The sequence below is a fragment of the Hylobates moloch genome, unplaced genomic scaffold (genome assembly GCF_009828535.3).
Source record: "Hylobates moloch isolate HMO894 unplaced genomic scaffold, HMol_V3 SCAFFOLD_1, whole genome shotgun sequence".
In the NCBI taxonomy this organism is placed as follows: Eukaryota; Metazoa; Chordata; class Mammalia; order Primates; family Hylobatidae; genus Hylobates; species Hylobates moloch.
The window spans coordinates 188,418,977-188,439,137 of record NW_026652276.1 but is presented as its reverse complement, the minus strand read 5'-3'; the positions used below and the strand labels follow the sequence as shown (position 1 = coordinate 188,439,137).

The 20,161-nt window shown below is 38.0% G+C and overlaps 2 protein-coding genes across 14 annotated transcripts in view; both read right to left on the bottom strand.

The window, feature by feature from the left end:
* BCAP29 (B cell receptor associated protein 29) overlaps window positions 1–3,929 on the bottom strand; it is a 41,359-nt gene extending 37,430 nt beyond the window's left edge. The window contains exons 1-3 of one of the 7 annotated variants that reach the window (XM_032761370.2): window positions 3,851–3,929; window positions 3,285–3,392; window positions 166–266 (exon numbers count right to left, since the gene is read on the bottom strand). In XM_032761370.2, the coding sequence (XP_032617261.1) occupies window positions 166–266; window positions 3,285–3,376 (193 nt within the window). In that variant the 5' untranslated portion in view covers window positions 3,377–3,392; window positions 3,851–3,929. Of the gene's footprint in view, window positions 1–165; window positions 267–2,934; window positions 2,974–3,284; window positions 3,395–3,505; window positions 3,518–3,579; window positions 3,605–3,850 lie in introns of those variants that run through there. The other 6 variants (XM_058425842.1, XM_032761372.2, XM_058425854.1 and 3 more) reach the window with 6 other exon arrangements.
* A 1,549-nt stretch (window positions 3,930–5,478) lies between these two features.
* Window positions 5,479–20,131, bottom strand: DUS4L (dihydrouridine synthase 4 like). Of its 7 annotated transcripts, none has more exons than XM_058425879.1 (9): window positions 19,984–20,118; window positions 19,345–19,452; window positions 17,523–17,631; window positions 17,002–17,138; window positions 12,878–12,999; window positions 10,315–10,432; window positions 8,829–8,951; window positions 7,547–7,773; window positions 5,480–6,827 (listed from the first exon to the last, which is right to left on the bottom strand). In XM_058425879.1, the coding sequence occupies exons 4-9, from the start codon at window positions 17,115–17,117 to the stop codon at window positions 6,580–6,582; spliced, it is 954 nt and encodes a 317-aa protein (XP_058281862.1). In that variant the 5' UTR covers window positions 17,118–17,138; window positions 17,523–17,631; window positions 19,345–19,452; window positions 19,984–20,118; the 3' UTR covers window positions 5,480–6,579. The 7 variants fall into 7 exon arrangements, with proteins under 7 accessions (XP_032617268.1, XP_032617267.1, XP_058281862.1 ...); XM_058425876.1 differs by having other exon boundaries at window positions 19,345–19,468; window positions 19,984–20,106; XM_032761375.2 differs by lacking the exon at window positions 19,345–19,452 and having other exon boundaries at window positions 19,984–20,131.
* Window positions 20,132–20,161: the final 30 nt, after the last annotated feature.

The window sequence follows — 20,161 nt, the reverse complement described above, 5'->3', positions numbered from 1 at the left end:
TCAACTGTGTATCAATATATCAGTATCCACTCTATGTACTATCAATATACTATATAAAGTCAACTGTACACCAATTGTAACATCAACTCTATTAATTAAAAAGTAAGAAATTCATTTAAAAAACAATACAGTTATATTTATTCAAAGAAGGGATCTAGTACTTACCTAGAAATAGAACAATCAATAGGATGATAATGGTAAGGAAAGCCTTGTTCCAAAAAGTTGCAATTTTACCCCAGACATTAAATGAAAAAATCTTCTGCCATCTGTAAAGCAATACAATTATATTAGGTATAAAAAAACTAAAAAAAGTTTTGAAGTATTTTTAAATACTGAAGTAACATTTTAGTAATTGTGTAGCAAGTGAAAATTACAGAAATTTAATTTTAAAATTTATTAATCTGACATGACAGAATATCTCATGAATTAAAAAACAACTCTTTCAAATTTAATAATAACCTGATATCTGATTATCCTCTGTCTGGTGGCTTAAATATTCTAAAAGTAAACCATACATGAGCAAAACCTTAAAAAGGAATTCTTGCAGTAGTAAAATATTATATTGTTGATAGAAGCTACTACTCTGTATCTTTTTCATGGTCAGAGCAATGACTTAGAAATAAAGATATATTGTTCTAACAATTGGCAACATTTCAGAAGTGGGGCCTAACTCTGCACACTGATTTTTATATAGTACACTTTTAACATATACTCCAAGTAAAAGTTTCTCTACTTTAACCATGAGGGAATTATAAAAACTACCCAGGTATTATATACATAAATTGAAAAAATCTTAAATATGTAGTTTGATAATTTTCACACACATTATATATATATAAAACCATATAATTACTACAGATAAAGATGTGAACATAGAGGAAATGAGATGGGGAAATAGTCTAGATGGATTGAACAGTGGTAAACAAAGACAGTGGTAAGAAAGCATGGGTTATAAATGGCAAAGTGACAAAATAATCCATCACGCAATAGGAAAGGTAACAAACTTTGTACAAGGGCAATTTAAATGAGTAACACTTTAGTCGAAAGGAGGCAGAAAAATGTAGTAAGCACTTAAATAGCTTCAAGCACTTACAACTTGAAAAAAACAGTTTCACTTTAAGATTAGGACACATTTAAGATTTAAGATTAGGACAACTTTAAGTAACTACTTGAAATTGGTGGGGTGAGGGAGATTCACACAGATGAATCGGTTCCTTTTGTCTCTGCTTCCAAGTCCAAGCATTTTATATAGCCAATATTTAAATCATGCAATATAAAACTTTATATTTTTAAGAGAACATAAGTGGTAATACCTTGATCTAGGGCCAAATGTAAATTTACTTATTTCTTCAAGGTTTGGTGTGGTGTAAAAGGGAACGTAAGAGACCTCTCATAGGGAACAACTAGCAGTTGAGCACCTTATCATAGCTAATACATATTATGTTCTCACTATATTATGGTTCTAAGTACTTTTACATGTTTTATCTCATTTAATTACAACAACTACCATTAAGAGGTAGACACTAGTACTATCTCCATTTTACAGATGGGGAAACAGATCAGAGAGGATCAAGAGCATGCCCAAGGTTAGTAACATGCAGTTACCGGTGACCTGATTTCTGAGCATGTGCCTTTAACCATTGGGTTATGTAAGAAAATAATAGCGACTAAACGATGAAATATTTTCTTTAAAGATTATGGTGATACAAATATAAAAGATAAAAAGATGTGGATACACACGTAGGACATATTGTAAATGATCTGCGTGCATACATACCGTATTTTCTTTATATTTGTATATGAGAATACATTTATATATCATATGCAAATATACACACATCTATCTAACAGCTACTTGATCAGGATGGGTAAAATTTTTATTTGGCAGGAAGAAAAATATTGATCCGTAAGTTATAGATCACTCTGATGGAGAAAAGATCAACTGACAATTTCTTCTTCTTTGCAAACCCTTAAGCCTTATCTATAAATTAGATGTTTATATACAAGATCTTTCTCTTGAGTATATAGGATTCTATAACAATTGCAAATATTACCGAAAAGCAAAACAGGGTGTTACTGGGTTTGAAACAAAACCTACAGGATGAGAGGCAGCATGATGGAGTAGAAAGAACACTGGACTAAGAGCCAGATTTTTTTCTAGAATCTGTCACTTACCAGCTAGGTAACCTTAGGCTACTTGCTCTCCTGGGTCTCAGTACGTGATATACAGAACATGGGTGGAATGGATCAAATAAGATCAAAGACCCTACAGTATGATTCAATTTTTTTTTCTTTAGTAAGAAACAACTTACTGAGCTTAGCTTAGCTGATAGAGAAGGACAGAAGAGAGTAGAAATCCAGGCAGGTAAGGAGCAAGTTAGGAGTTGTGAAAGACTATCTGGACCCTGAGCTAAGGTAAAACTTTAAGAAGTTTCTCCCAGTCCTGGGATTTTACTACACTTTAGTGGGTTATCTCTAGGATCTCATTTATGAAATATTTTCTTTTATGCCAGGAGTATGAACAAATGTCTTGCAACATTTTTATTACATGTGTATTTCCCCATTCATACTATCAAATTTCTGGATCTAAAACTAAACGACTAAAAAGTAGATTACTGCAAGGGTAAAATGAGCCACTGCTTGGCTTGAAACACTGTAATTGGTTCTTCAAGACCTTAGAAGTTCCGTCACTAAAGAACTAATGCTAATACATGGTTGTGATACTTTTCACATTCAGCACTTTTAATATACATTCATTAATTTTATGTGAAATCAAAAGTAGTAAAATTGTCATTAAACATTAATGAAACTAACGGTTACAAAGGCGAAAACTAAAAATAATTTATTGGCTTTGGTTTCTAAATTGCTGTTCCAGTGCCTCAATGAAACACTTTTGCACCCATGCTGTACTGTAAACATGATTTATCCACTTACATTTATTTAGTTCACGGCTCCAATTCAGGGCAATAAAACAAAGGTAAAACCTGAGACGAGGCAGGACAGGTGTTAAAAGTATAATCGTTGCTTTATTATATCTGTAATCAACAGAATCAAAAGTATAGGCGCCTTTTCTTTTAGAAGGCAAGAAAAAGTTATTTCACTTGTACACGTAACAGAGTTTTATATAAAATGTTATTTTAATATTGTCATTATATACTACCTAATTCGTTAGGTGAGTTTATTTCAAAGACTTTCAAAACTTTTTAATGTTCAGAAACCTTTTTCCATTTTACATTAGGAGCGATCCAATATTTATCACAGTTAACGATTTGAAGGTTTCCTACCTCTGAGGAGGAATAAAAGGTAGGCAGAAGATTAAAATGAGTCCTATTTCGGCATAAAGAAAGGTTGCCACTGCCGCCCATTGGAGTGTCATTTTTTTTTCTTCACACCTAAATGGAGAAACACTTATTTTATCTTGCTTCCTTTCAAACAAAACCGGGTTCAAGGCCCCGAGGCGCAGCGTTTTTGTCTAGGGGATGGACCGTGTCCCACCTTCCCCCACCTGGGGAGGCCGGCACGGACCCCGGTCAGGAAGGGGGAAAGGGTGCCTCGGGAAGCGGGTGTCGCCACCTCCCTGTGAGTCGTGGGAACTGGCGAGGCGGCCTGCTGGCCACTGCCTTTTCCGCCAGCTTCGCGGCGACAGAAGCCCAACACCTCCCTCCACCAACGCCCGGCTTCCCGGCCCTCCCGCTCCCAGAAGGCGCCGCAGGCCCTCGACCACCGCGCCGCGGACCGGGCCGGGCCGGGCCGGGCCAGGCCAGCTCCGCGGGATTCTCCAGACCAGGCAGCGGCGCTCTCCCTCCGCGACCCAGCGCCCCACGGGTCCCCGGGTCGCGGCCGCCCTTACCCGCCGACAGCCCGCCTGGCTCCCCGCGCTGCTCTGCGGCCGCCGACGCGCGGGACGTCAGACGCCGCGGCCGGGCGGGGGAGGGGAGCCAGGGCCCCACCCCGCCCGCGGGTCCTTCCCAGCTGAGATCACAGGCGGCGCGACCACGTTTATTGGCAACAATTGTTTTCTAATTGGCGGCGGGTCAGAGAATGAGTTAGACTTTTGACCTGATGCTTGGGGGTCGGAGCGCAACTTCTTCAGGAGGGTAGACTTTCCACTGCTAAGTGCGGCCCCGGCGGGAGGGTGCCCGGGTCCAGGTCTAAGGAGCGGCGCCGGGCGGCGGGGCTAGATTGGGTGGTGCAAATTCAGCGAACGCGCTTAAGACGCACTCCTTTCCGGTCACCTCCTCTCTCTTCATGGTGGGAACCGTTTGTGTCCAGAATTAAGCTATATTTAATAAAGGGCCAGGATGAGGTGGTCGTGCACCCCATTTTGTTCTGGAGAAGCTAGGGTCAATTGTATGTCACAACATATTCCGTAGGCGTTCCCGTTCCCGTCCATGGGCTGGGAAGAGACAGTAAACTTTATTTACCGTGATGTTTGGGGACTGGTACGAAAGGTGGGTATGGGGATATTCTTTCAATTACTATTTTCCAGCTTTTCAAACTGTGCGTGTACATTTAAGTTGTTGAGTTTTTTTCAATATTGACAACGTATCAGGAATTTAATAAAAGTACTATCCTGGTGACAATTATTCGGGGAATAGTAAACAAATGTTGAAAATGGATAATTATAGACTATAAAACATTCAAAAACACATTTAAGTTGGTGCTTTTTCTTAATTTATCACAAATATTCTGGAGCACATGTAACAGAAAAATAGACTTTGAACATAAATTAACCATAAAGTTTTTTTTTTTTGAGATGGAGTCTCCCAATGTCGCCCAGGCTGGATTGTGGTGGTGGGATCTCGGCTCACTGTAGCCTCTGCCTCCCAGGTTCAAGCGATTCTCTGGCCCCAGTCTCCAGAGTGGCTGGGATTACAGGCACCTGCCACCATACCTAGCTAATTGTTGTATTTGTAGTAGAGACAGGGTTTCACCATGTTGGCCAGGCTGGTCTCGAACTCCTGGACTCAAGTGATCTGCCTGCCTTGGCCTCCCAAACTGTTGGGATTACAGGTGTGTTAGCCACCGGGCCCAGCCAGGAAGTTACTTTTTTTTTTTTTTGAGACGGGAGTCTTGCTCTGTCGCCCAGGCTGGAGTGCAGTGGCGCAGTCACAGCTCACTGTAAGCCCCACCTCCCAGGTTCACACCATTCTCCTGCCTCAGCCTCCCGAGTAGCTGGGACTATAGGCGCCCACCACCACGCCCAGCTAATTTTTTGTATTTTTAGTAGAGACGGGGTTTCACCGTGTTATCCAGGATGGTCTCGATCTCCTGACCTCGTGATCTGCTCGCCTCGCCTGCCAAAGTGCTGGGATCACAGGCGTGAGCCACCGCGCCCGGCCAGGAAGTTACTTTTAATCAAAAGTGTTAGAACTTCTTGCCCATCCACAATGGTTCCTTCCAAACACCGAGCACATTACTCTAGTGATGATGCTGTGCTCACAACACTAGGGTAATTCAATTCAGAGTTCTGACCATACATCCCTATTTTGTACAGTATTCATAGAAAATGAAAAAGCCAGTTATCTTTAAAAAAAATGCATTAACTGAAAAGTGAAAACAGAATGTACTGAGAAGAAAGATGGCACCACAGTGCTTATGTTAAAATGGATTCATTCAATATTCCCAAACGTGAATTAAACAGTTTTACATAATTGTTTCCTTATAACAGTTTTCATGATGGCAAAACAAAATAATACTTTAATTATGAACGGTTTTATTTCAGTCTGAGATACTTAATTCTTGCAGTGCATGCCCACCAATAACAAAATCTATTAATAACACTCCCAAACCATGGGACTTTAAAGTTACAATCAACGGCTGAGAGGCATAAATGTAATATCATTAAACACAGAGTATGAAAATTAGGTTTTAAAATTAAAAACAAAACCTGGTTACTATTCTCTAGGAAATATTTCAAATATATAATCATCTCAGGTTGGCCACCAAATTTCCTATACTTAAGATATGGTAGATTGCAGTTTATTTTTTTAGGTAGCAGGTATATTTATTAAGCTTGCAATCTTTGGAGGATCTAGAAGTTTTGAAATGTACCAAATTTAATGTCATTAACCAATTGGAATTTTTAATGTAAGTTCTGAGTGCAATTCTATTCAGAATTTCCTGTTTTCATTTTGGATGGATGTTGGTATTTGTTCCACCACTTTTTTGCACCTGCATACTTCTTGTTAACTTATAGATACTACGAGCCATACTTTCTTAGTATTAAATTTTATTTTAAAATGTTAAAAACATGATTAGGAAAAAATTCCCACTCTACCCATCCCCCCCCAATATCTATATAACAGGATTCAGAGCAGTATTTGTCAATGTTTGCCTAGGATGATCAGGATGTTTGAACCACCAGGAGTTTTCTTAAACTGTATATTTCTGGGTCTACCCCAGATCTACCGAATCAGAATCTCCGAGCGTGGTGTCTACGACTATTTTTAAAAAATGCTCCCAGGGATTGTTTTTATACTAAAATTTGAGAGCTACTGGTTTAAGGTACAAAATATGACCTTCTGTGGTTTCACTGTGGGTCTAAAAGTATATATTAAAATTATTTGGGAAGTCTAGTCAAATGCCATAATGGTCTGTAAGGTAATCTATGATTGCTGATGTGCTTGACAGAGCATTAAATACCCTTTTTTCCTGCCTTGAAGTTATCTTTTCCATCATGTACATTAAATGTTGATGGAAACACATGTAAGGAGTCCCGAGTTCAAGAGCAATGTCAACCCAGTCCCAGATGCATTTCAGTGGGGTTTCCTCATATCCAGCAAACATGGCCGGGTTTGCTAACAGTCCTCTTGCAACCATCACACCTACAAATTAAAGCACACCATATTTGTCCATACATTAAAAACCCCGGTTATTAGTTCGAGCTCAATGAAGCAAACAGAATATTTTTTTAAAAAGTATTATCACAAGGTTTTGTAATGCCTTTATTACATTAGTATGTTTAATTCGATTACAAAAGAATTAATTTTGGTACCTTTTGTAAACTAGGAAAGTTTAAATGTACTTATAGATATCTTTATTTTTTAAAGATTTCTACATTAAACAATTAGTCTTTAGTTTTTCTTTAGGGTAAATCTGGATTGTCATAAATTGGGCTGCTTAAAGTTCAGTTTATCTATATTCTCCCATCTAGCAATCATAGGGCTTGGCATGCCAATAATTTAAGGGAATAATGAAACTGCATAGCAGTTCTGGGGTTCCTTTAGCTCTTATCATTCTCGAGTTCACTTACTCTCATTTCTAGGTGCTTTATTTTACTAGTAGGCTATCTGGAAAATTCTTCACTGGTCACTAGATATGATGGTGTCAGAAAAGTAACTGAATTAATTTATCCCAGTTAAGATAATCCATGTTTTTCTAGGTAGAAAACTTAACATCATTTTAATAAATCGCTTAGCTTAAAACAGTACAGTGGGAAAATATGGCTTAATGTTAAACAAAACAAATGAAAATCAAATTAACATTACTTCCCCACTCTCATTTCTTCCCCCCAATTAAAAGAACCCAAGTACTTATTTCTTACCATCTGTCCCAGTAATCCGCCACACGTTTTCTGCTTCCTTTAAGCTTCTGATGTCTCCATTAGCAATTACAGGTATAGACATATTTTCCTTAATTATTTTAATGGAATCATAGTGCACTGGCTGATGTCTTTCTTCAGCAGTTCTTCCATGGACTGTAATCCAGGAAACTCCTGTTGCTTCAGCCTTTCGACAAAGATCTACAGTTCTTTTAAGGTCATCATGGATCCTACAATTTCAAAATTACATTTGTCTGTTCACAGCCCACAAATCTTAATACTAACATTAACTGACTAAAATGATATTTCATCTACTAAATTAGTTAGCTTTGCTATATCATACTATTACTCTATGTCATTATCAGCAAGGTTTTCTTCAGGGATCAGTTCCTACACAAGACCTCAAATTTAGCTATTTCACTATTGACAACAAAGGACAAAAAACAAGTTTTATCTTAGACCTAGTGCTTCTATATTTTGGCTTTGATAAATGAAAGAGCCATGAAAGTACTGTCACAGATGAATTTAAACCTTAATATTTGCTGTGCATGCCCCCATCCCCAAGTGGGAGAATATAATACTTTATCTTGAAATATGTTTTCAGGCTGGGCACGGTGGCTCACTCCTGTAATCCCAGAACTTTGAGAGGCTGAGGCAGGCGGGTCACTTGAGGCCAGGAGCTCAAGACTGGCCTGGCCAACATGGCGAAACCTCGTTTCTACTAAAAAATACAAAAATTAGCAAGGTGTGGTGACATACACCTGTAATCCCAACTACTTGAGAGGCTGAGGCATGAGAATTTCTTGAACCTGGGAGGCAGGGGTTGCAGTGAGCCAAGATCGTGCCACTGCACTCCAGCCTGGGCAACAGAGTGAGACTCTGTCTCAAAAAAAGAAATATGTTTTCAACCCGTCACGGAAAAACTGATTCCTGGTTTATTTTCTTTTCATTGTGAAATTTTAGTGCAAATATTTTTCCTATTTTCTAAACTTGGCACCAGTAATGTTTCTTAACATTAAATACTACATAGCCAAAGTTGAAAGTTTTGTGAAACTTAAATGGAGGCTTTAACTTTTGTTAAAAGTGCAAAGAAGAAGTTTTTCAGGACTATAAATGAAAATTATGGTATATATTCTTTTACTAAATGTCTTATTTTCAACATTTCCATATACCAGCTACCAATTTATTTAGGATAGACACTCCCAACGGCATCAGACAAAAGCAATAATCTTTCATTTCCTAAGTAATGGATTATCCTATCAATAAATTGAAATATTGTCTTTACCTTATTTTAATAGAAACTGAAAATCCAGGGGTTTCCACTTGATTTCTTACTTGTTTCACCATGTCTCGAACAAGCTCTGGCTTGTTTATTAAGCAAGCCCCATAACCTTCTGCCATTGCCCACCTTTGTAAAGCAAACACATGAACAAGTGAATTATAAATAACTGGAAGAGAAGACAAAATTCTGAAAGCACCGAAATGTAAGTGCATCCATTTCTCTAGTGATCTGGAATAGAAGCAGATTTTAAAAGTTCATAGATTCAACATTTCTAAGTGGATCAATATAAGATTAGGAAAACATGTTCCCAGATCAAAAAGTACTCAGGAGAAATGGTTTTCATTGGCAAGTGAGAATATTAAGTTAAAAGTCATTCAACCAAAACAGGTTTAAATACTTGAAGTAATTGCAATGACTTCAGATTTTAAAAATTCCAAATTTGATGTTTATTGTGTATAACGAGGTTTTATTAGTCTCAATAGTGGGAAGATATTTTTGGCTTACAGCATTCCAATACCACTAAACAGCTTATTTAATCCTCCTAATGAGTATACAAGTATGTCTAATCTGATTTGGATTACACTATACTTAACAACTTTGCTTTTATTCTTTGGACACATTTTGAATTACTGATAACCTACTACAGTGCCAGTAAAGTAGAACTATTATTGTCAGGCTGGGCGCAGTGGCTCAGGCCTGTAATCCCAGCACTTTGGGAGGCCGAGGCGGGCAGATCACCTGAGGTTGGGAGTTTGCAACCAGCCTGACCAACATAGAGACACCTCGTCTCTACTAAAAATATAAAATTAGCTGGGCGTGGTGGTGCATGCCTGTAATCCCAGCTACTCAGGAGGCTGAGGCAGGAGAATCACTTGAACCTGGGAGGCGGTAGTTGTGGTGAGCCGAGACCGCACCACTGCACTCCAACCCGGGAAACTCTGTCTCAAAAAAAAAAAAAAAAAAGCAGTATTATTGTCAAATTAAGTACACCCTATCAACACCCAGTTACTTAAACCCAACCAAGTAACTGTGGTATAGAAAGAAAAGGTGATTATAATAAGGGATTTTTATAAGGAGAATTAATTAGGAGAAAATATGTGGTGATTTCCTAAGTCCAACAATCTGTTTTCAGAGCAAGTATATCTGACATGACAGTAAAAACACATTTTAGGGATTGCTGTAAACATTAGATTCTCATATAACTACTTATGGATGAGATTCAAAGCACAGCCACATAAAAATTCTATTGGTGAGGGGAGACAAAACACCTGTCAAAGGTCTACACATCGTTTCAGTCATCAGAAAAGACCTTTGAATTTATGTTTCTAAATTACATTTCCCTATATTTTCTTCCTTCTTGTTTTGAGCCCTGGGACTGTTAACTCTATTTTCTTTTTAATTTTTGGAAAACTAGAAAGATATTTTACCATGTTCACATAGTTTTTTTTCTACTCTTTTGGAAAATTCTTCCAACTTCTTTGAGCTTTACCTCTGAGGGCAACCACAGTTAATGTCTATTCCATTCGCATAAGGACAGACTATACGAGCAGCATCAGATAAAAGTCTTGCATCGTTAGCAGCAAACTGAACAATCAATGGGCAATCACCTGACAAAATGAATAGCTCAACATTAAAATTCACAGGAAAAAACCCCACGCACACACACACCAAACTTTAATGTTTGTACAGGATAAAATAGCAATAATGATTTTTAGCCTAAGAAGCATCTGTCCAAATAATATAACATTAAAAAATTTAAAATATTTAAAATTAAAAGCAATTTACACTCGGTAAAAAATTCAAACAGTACAAAATTTGATAAATGAAAACAATTCTAATACTTTTGACAAAATAGACCCTCTTCCCAAAGGTGAGAATTAGTTTATTGCATTCCAGAACAATTTTTTTGTATACCTGTAAAATTTAAACAAGTGTGAACATTCTATATATACCACTATGCCTACCGTTCCTTTCTTTCCTCATGTATCTGGGAGATGTACTCAGACCTATTTTCTTCTTTATAGTGGGATATTCTGCTGTATGGATGGACCATATAGTGTATTTTTAGACTGTTTCACATGCTCTGAGTATATTCATAGGGTAAATTCTTAGGAGAATTGTTAATAGGCATTTAACATACAACATTGTGATAGACATTACAAAATTATCTTCCAAGAGTTTACCAATATAGACATATACCAATATGGATAAAAGTTCTTGTTTCCTCATAACTTATCATACAGTGTATATCCAACATTTGAATATTCTAATTTGTGAGCTCTCTTCATATTCTTTGTATTTTTCCGTATATAATTTTTCCATTAGTTGTTCCTTTTATTTGTAATTTTTTTATAAAACAAAGAAATTAGTATTGCTATCTATCATGTGTTATAAATATTCTCCTCAGTTTTTTGTCTTTGAGTATATTTGTGCTCTTACATATAAAGGTTTAATTTTTTTTTTTTTTTTTTTGAGACAGAGTCTCTGTCACCCAGGCTGGAGTGCAGTGGCACAATCTCAGCTCACTGCAAACTCTGTGTCCTGGGTGCAAGTGATTCTCTGGCTCAGTCTCCCAAGTAGCTAGGATTACAGGCGACTGCCACCATGGCCAGCCAATTTTTGTATTTTTAGTAGAGATAGGGTTTCACCACGTTGGTCAGGCTGGTCTCGAACTCCTGACCTCAGGCAATCCACCCACCTTGGCCTCCCAAAGCACTAAGATTACAGGCATGAGCCACTGCCTCTGGCCCAAAGGTTTAAATTTTAATATAGCCGAATGTATTAAAGCTTCCTAGGTTTTAAAGAACATATTTTTCTTATCCTTGGGTCGGTGTTATAAACTCTGTTTAGATGTATTTCAACATTTGTTTTGAGGAATACTTGTATGAGATTCACTGGGTGTTTATAAAAATGCAGATTTCTGGGCATCATCCTAGTTGCACTGATTCAAGATTCCTATGGCAATCCACTGATTTACAGGACTATGATGGTTTAGGAGAATTTGCTTTATTCTTTATGGAGATGTAAGGTGCCTTCCCTTTTGTAACTCAAGAGAGTTACAGAATTTCAATTTAACAACCATTTATTGGTCTAATATATTTCCAACACTGTACTAGATGCTGAGGATACAAATCAAGCTATTTCTAAAGCTACAGCCCTCAAGGAGGCCGAACCTAATGGGAGAAACGGGTATACAAAGAGGAAATCATAATGCAGTAGAATTAAGTGCAACATAAGAGCCTGTGCTTAGCAGGGAGGACATGAGTAGAGGATGATCAAAAAAAAAAAAAAAAAAGATTCATGGCTACAAATATTGAGAGCTGAATGAAGAAACATAAACTACAGTTTGCGAGAGAGAGAGAGAGGGGTCTGGTGCGAGAAGACAGGGTATGTTCAAGGACTTAAAATAACTTAGGAATTTCGAAGGATAAAGTCAGTGGGCTGTGGGGAGAAACTGAAGGAAGATAAGGCTGCAGAAGATGTATTCAGAGGTCAGATTATGAAAAACTGTGTATTATCTTTAGGTGCTGAAATTTTAGTCTTTAAGCCAGTAGTTTTCAACCTTTAACAAGCTCAGAATTACCTGGAGAGCTTTTAAAACACAGATTGCTAGACCACATATCCAGAATTTCTGATTTAGTACACCTGTAAATCTCCATTTCTAACAAGTTTCCAGATAATACTGATGCTGCTGGTCTGGGGAGCACACTTTGAGAACAATGAGAGAAAAATTTACATGTTCAATAGGTCACTTTGGTCTCCTTGGAGGATAGTTTGGAATGGTACAAGACTAGAGGCAGTGTGACAGGAATCTACTCTAGTAGCCCTAGTGAGAGGAGAGGGTTTCAAAGTGACCTTACACTTTGGTATATACACTGATAGTTTATAAGGCATTCAGTAATAACATGTAAAAAATACTTATTAAAAACACTAAAGAACTAAAGCTTTTTCACATAAAATCTCTAAATTGTGTTGTTTCTGATTAGACAATAGTTGAGTTTGTAAACAAATTTACAAAGTTTTACAAAGTCAGTACACTCGGTTTCACATACCTTGATTTGTGGTAAATTCGCTGTCTCTGGCTTTTATAGATTTGACAAAATCAGCGGCAATTATCATTGGTGTGTAACACAGATCACAACTATATTTTCTTACTAGTGTCCTAAAAGCCAACCTGTGGGCATATAAAACCTTAATTATGCATTTAGAAACACCACAAACATATTTTAGTGCATTGTTAAATATTTATCAGAGAAAGTTCTACCTATGGGGAGATGGAGGAGATTTACTCTTCCCTATTATTCCTGCTAAGTATTACTAAAAACCCTGGATATTATATATAAAACAAACACAAGGAAATTTTGAAAGGTGAAGAAAAGATGTCCAGACAGGCTAGTGACCTCAGGACCTGAGGAATGACAGGGTGGTGAGTTCTCTGGGTTTTATTTTTGTCTCAAATATCCTAGACTTGAAGAAGCTGGCCACCTGGAAACAACAATGGATGCAGACAAAACCAGCCCCAACAAAAGCCTTCTCTAACCAAAGGACCAGGAAAACGTTCTGTCTGACCTAGTAAGACAGAAAACTTTTAGACAGTTCTACTCCAGGCAAATACTGTAGAAAAAGCTATGGCTTTATCTCCATTAGCAAAGGCCAAGTGGGAATCCTAGACTTCTACCCTCCAAAGGCTGTAACAAGGTGCTCCAACATTCTACTGATATGGTGTCCGAGAAGGCCAGGTAAGGATCTGAAACTTTCATCTCTGGTGGCCAGTGAGGTCACTCCCAGCCCAGTGTTATCAGTGGAGGCCACAAGGGGAGCCTGGACTTCCATGCCTGCCAGCAGTAATGAAGCACTCTTCTCCCTCCCTGCTTGGTGTGGTATCAGAGGAGGCATAGTGGAGAGCCAGGACTTTCATTATTGCCCAGCATATATGAGGCTACCCTCACTATATATGAGGCTGCCCTCACCATGGGGAACTGGAACTCTCATCCCTGCCCAGCAGTAATGAGGAGCTCCTCACCCACCAGATGTCGAAGGAGGCCAAGTGGAGAACCTGGACTTCTATCAGATAGCAATGAGGTGGCACCACTCCCCTACATCATTCCCTGCCGGTGTGTTGTCAGAAAAAGCCAGTTAAAACAGAAGGTGCAATAGTCAAAATCAATTAATGTAATCCATCATATTAACAGGCTAAATAATAAAAATCACATGATCATACAGATGCAGAAAAGGCATTTGACAAAATACACTCATAGTTAAAAAAAAAAGCTAACTCTCAGAAAACCAGAAGTAGAGGGAACCTTCCTCAGTTTGATAAAGTATATCCACACTTTTGCCTTCGGCAGGAACAAGGTAAGGAAGTCTGCTCTTATCACCCTTATTCAACACAGCGCTGAAACTTCTAGTCAGGCAATAAGGCATGATAAAGAAACAAAAGGTATATGATCAAAAGGAAGAAATCCAACTGTCCTTATTTGCAGATGACATGGTTGTTTATATAGACTCTAAAGGAATTTACAAAAAAACTAGAACCAACAAGTGAGTTTAGCAAGTTTTCAGGATATAAGATCAACATACAAAAATCTATTTCTATGTGCTAGCAAGAAACATGTGAACACCAAAAATTAAAAATTCTATTTACAAACATGCTCAAAACAAACCTGGGTGTCTTACAAAACATGTACAGAACTTGTATGCTGAAAACTACACAATACTGATGATAGAAATCAAAGAAAATCTTAATCAATGGAAAGATATACTGTGTTCATGGATTGGGAGACTCAACCTAGTAAGCAAGTCAGTTCTTCCCAAGTTGAGGTATAGGTTTCACACAGTTCTTATGAAAATTCCAGCAAGGTTTTTTGCAGAGATAGACAAGGTCATTCTAAAATTTATTTGTAAGGCAAGGGAACTAGAATGGCTAAAACAATTTTGAAAAAGTAAATAAATTGGGAAGAACCAGTCTATCTGATTTCAAGACATATTATAGAGCTATATAGTAAAACTGTGTGGTATTGGTGGGGAAAAAGATACAAGATCAATGGAACAAAATAGAAAATGCTGATTTCTCACACAGAAGCAAAGAATTAGAGGAGAGATAGCCTTTCTTTTTTTATTTTTTTTTTGAGATGGAGTTTTACTCTCGTTGCCCAGGCTGGAGTGCAGTGGCGCGATCTCGGCTCACTGCAACCTTCGCCTCCCAGGTTCAAGCAATTTTCCTGCCTCAGCCTTCCAGCAGCTGCGACTATTGGCATGAGCCACCACGCTGACTAATTTCTGTATTTTTAGTAGAGACGGGGTTTCACCATGTTGGCCAGGCTGGTCTCGAACTCCTAACCTCAAATGATCTGCCCACCTCGGCCTCCCAAAGTGCTGGGATTAGGATTTGATGGCGTGAGCCACCGTGCCTGGCCAATAGCCTTTCAAAAATGGTGCTGGAGTAATTGGACATCCACAGGCAACCTAACCTAAGCCTCACACTTACATAAAAGTTAATGCAAAATTGATCATGGACTTCAATGCAAAACATAAAACTATAAAACTTTTAGGGAAAAAAACTTAGGAGAAAATATTCAGGATCTGGAGCTACATAAAGGTTTCTTATACTTGACATCAAAAGCACAATTTACAAAAGGAAAAATTGATGTTAGACTTCATTAAAATGAAACTTTTGTTCCGCAAAAGATCCTGTCAGGAGCATGCAAAGACAAGCCATATACAGGGAGAAAATATGTGCAAATCACATATCTGACAAAGCAGAATATATATCTAGAATATATAAATAACTCTCAGCACTCAATAGAAAACAAGAAAACAAACAAATGGACAAAAGCACTTGAATAGATACTTCTACAAAGACAACATACAAATGGCCAATAAACACACAAAAAGATGTTCAGCATCATTAATCATTAGGGAAATGCAAATTAAAACTGCAGTGAGATACCACTTCATACCCATTAGGATGATTATAATAATAAAAAAAAAACTCCCAGAACATAACAAGTGTTGATGAGGTTGTGGAGAAATTAAAACTCTTGTTCATTGGTGGTGGTAAGGTAACATGGTGCAGCTGCTATGGAAAGCAGTATAGTAGTTGCTCAAAAAATTAAACATAGAATCACCATATGATCCAGCAATTCTACGTCTGGGTACATAGTCAAAAAGAATTGAAAGCAGGGTCTCAGAGACCTGTTATGTACCATGGGTATTTGTATATGGGTATTTGTACACCCATAGTTCATGATAGTATTATTTGCAATAGCCAAAAGGTGGAAGTCATCTTGTGTTCTATCAATATATGAATGGATATCAACAGATGAATGGATAAACAAAATATACATAAAATGGAATATTATTCAGCCTTAAAAAGGAACAACAGTCTGATATATGCTACAACATGAAAGAACCTTGAGGATGTTATGCTGCATAAAATATTAGCAAAATAAATCCAGTTCTGAACAAATATGTATAAGACTTATATGAGGTACCTAGAGTAGTGAAATTCATAGAGGGAGAAAGTAGAATAATGGTTGCCAGGGGCTGCTGTGGGCAACAGTGGGATGGGGAGTCATAGTTTAACGTGATAGAATTTCCATCTTCTAAGATGAAAAGAGTTTTAGAGATCAGATGCACAACAATGTGAATGTAGTTAAGACTACTGAACTGTATTCTTAAAAATGATTGAGAGGTAAATTTCATTTTACGTATATTTTATAACAAACTTTTTTTAAAAAAAACTCAATAGTAAAAGAGCAAACAACCCAATTAGAAGATGAGCAAAAGATACGAAGAAATATTTCTTTGAAAACTGAACACACAACTACCTCAGGATCCATAATTGCACTCCTATTTGTCCCAAGACTTAAGTTCACATAAAAATCTATACATCAATACTTATATCTATGTAATATCCATTATATACTTATAGGTAGGAGTTACAACCACCACCATTTTTATAGATATAAAAAGTGCAGCTCAGAGAAGTTAATTGTTTACTCAAGATCACATATATACTAGGCAAGTAGTAGCATCATGTCTCAATTCTAAATCATGATTCCAAAGCTAGGAGTTTGAAGTTCCCATACGGTGGGTAGTCTTACAGTACTTTTAAAAAGTCAGAGCATAAAAGGGAAATTTCATCTTAGTTCATTAACCATTTAGCAACACTTACTTTGAATATCGAACCATTGGGGCACAGACTTTTACCAGCTGTCCAGAATGAAACATTTCTATGGGATCTTTTTTTCTTTCCTGACATATTGTGGTTTGCATGCAGTCACTCTTCATTAATACAGATATGTTTCAAATCTGAAAAAGACAATAAGCTTGTATAGAGAAAATATGCTTTCACTATATTAATTCCATTCTAACAGTTTTAACTGCTAACAACATATATTTTTTATCAGGCTTGTAGGTTCAGAAATTTTTTTATTAATAGCTTATTTTCACAGTATCCAATATGATACTATAGAATGCTGCCTCTATTTGTAAGATAAATAGATGTGGAAAACTACCCAAGATAGTTGTGGAAAAACAAGATGTAGAAAACGAGACTTTTTTCCCTAGTTTACCATGTTGTAAGTTTTCATGTTATTTAAAAATTTTTTACATGTTACTTTGTTGGGATTGGTAAGCCAACAAATTTGGTTTGAATTATTTTATATATGATACTCGACTGGCATTTGGAAATACCTTGTTTTATTCAGGAAAGTTAAATGGCATTAATAGAGCAACTGTTAAGTAGTCAGTGTTTTGAAAGATATCCTGGTGCTTTTATTGTAATTCTTGAATCCTGTTCTGTCTGTGAATCAGAAGATAAACAAACGTTAATTATTTTTAAAAATTTTAATGCGATATTATCTAGTGAAAATTTCAATTATAATTCTACAATTGCATTGTAAATCACTTTTATACCCCAAGAGGTACCAGGTACGAGTGATGAAATTATGGAGTTTATAAATGTTTTACATTTGCTATACTTAAAATCCTACCATTTCACAGTGTTGGCTACTTTTCATACTCCAGTCTTTGGCCTTAGTAACTTAGAAACAGGTATGTATGAAGGAAAAATGAAGCAGAAAAAAGCAACAACAAAAAAGAATCAGGTATGGGCCAACTTTAGAATGGTCTAATTGCTCAAACTTTAGAGTCTTTAACCTTTAGGCATGGAGTTGAAATTAAAAATAGCCAAGGTACTTAAGGATGTCAGGATCTTGCAAGAAACCGCTGGAAGCACCAATATTTAAGTAACAGAGGAAAAGGGGAGAGCAAAAGAGACTGAAGATGAACTTTGGAGCTGGGAGGAATAAACCTAAAGAGTGATACTCAGAAACCAAGAGAGAGACCATTATGAAGGAAGGAGGGGATAGGTATATTAAACATCAGAGAAAAGTAAGGCAAAAATAAACTGTGCAATGGCAACAAGGTCATTAGTGATTTTAGCAATAATTATTTCATTTTTATCCACTCCTGCAGTCATAGTAAATGGCATACAGAAGGCCTCAATATTTATTTGCTGAAAGAATAAATCAGCAGCTTTCAGGGGGCTGGGCTCACACCTGTAAACTCAGCATTTTGGGAGGCCAAGGTGGGAGGCTTAAGGCCAGGAGTTCGAGACCAGCTTAGGCAATATAGTGAGACCCCCCCCATCTCTAAAAAAATTATAAAAATTAGCTGGGCGTGGCAGCAAGCGACTGTGTTCCCAGCTACTCCAGAAGCTTGGGCAGGAGGATCCCCTGAGCCCAGGAGGTTGAGGGTCCAGTGAGCCATGATCCTGCCACTGCACTCCAGCCTGGGTGACAGAGGTAGACCCCAACTCAACAAAACAAAACAAAACAATCAGTAGCTTTCTACCTTAGTTGTACACTACAATGACCTGAGGAGCTTTTAAGAATTAGGATGCCCAAGCCATACCCTAGACCATTAAATCCAAATGCCTGGGCTCAGGATGCAGGCATCAGTGTTTTTATTAAAGCTCTTCAGGTGATTTCAATGTGCAGCTAAGCTTGGAATTACTGGAATAAGTAAATCCAAAGATTCCAAAGCACCTGGTACAATTGTTTGTTTAAATGGGTTCCTACCTTACCTATTGGCTCCTTTTAGGATATGGATTGAGTCTTATGTTTGTAAACTCATGACAGCATGCAGAGTAGGGGGGTCAAAACTTTCACTATATGAATGAATATTATTCACTCTTTTAAAATCTTCCACTGGGGGGAATAAAGCCAAGGAAGGAAAAACAATTCCTAATTCGCAAGTAATGAATGAATCACTCCTATTCCCATCATGACTAAGATCTTACATACTAGAGAAAATCCTCTGAGACAAAGAGAGCATAATGCAGTGTGGCATAAGACTTGCTTACCTGAGGTGTTATGAGTATGAAATGCATTTAGATTTACAAAATACTTAGAACAGCGATAAGCACAGGATAAGTAATAGCACCTTTTTGAAACAGAATGTAGAAAACCACGTAGCTCTGGAACTGGACAAAATTGGTTTCCTGGATACATACCTACTGTACAAAATGAAAAAGTCATCCTACAGCTTCTTTTTGCGAAGAAGCATAAGACTGTCTTGCATACTTGTGGTTGATTGACCCGGTTAATTTATCAGTATTTATCTTAGAAGAAAGAAATCTAGGTCAAAAATGCGAACGTATTAGTAAAGAAGATACAATGGGAACCAACCTGATGCTCTTACAGCGTCAATACTGTTAGAGATATGGACCATCTATCAGTTTGTAATTGAGAAAAAGTCTGGCACGTGACTGAAACTGAGGAAGAAGTAGAAAAGGCAAAAGGTCAAAGGTCTCATGGGAAGGAAAGAGGGTAGAGACAGTGAGTTTTATTGGTCCTTTTATGGTTCAGTCTTCCTTCTTCATCGACTCTCCCTAATTCTCTTCACTGTTCATCCCCAGCAACTTTTCTTCCCAAGCATTTCCTGCGGGCTTTTATTACCCCAGGAGAGCCAATCAAGGCGTGGAACAGATAAAGCTGTGTAGCAACTAACGCGTGACTCTTATGAGGGTGGAGGGCAAACGAAGCTCCCTGAAACCTCCGCTCTGCTCTCCTGCCTTACGCGGCGCGGCCCCTGTACTGAGGTTTAATACTTGCTTCACAGATAAGCGCTGCGGCCACGTTCCGGTGCCCACCTTCTCCTTGGCCAGGGCACGACGCCAGCCCAGGGGGCGCGTCCCTGAGCTGCTGCGAGAGACAACGGAAAGCGCCAGCCGGACGGCCTTGGCTCCCTTGGTGCGCTGGGCGCAGAGCACTCGACCCCTGGGCGCCCACTGCTCGAGTACTACGCGGCTCTTAGCCAAGCTTAGCCCA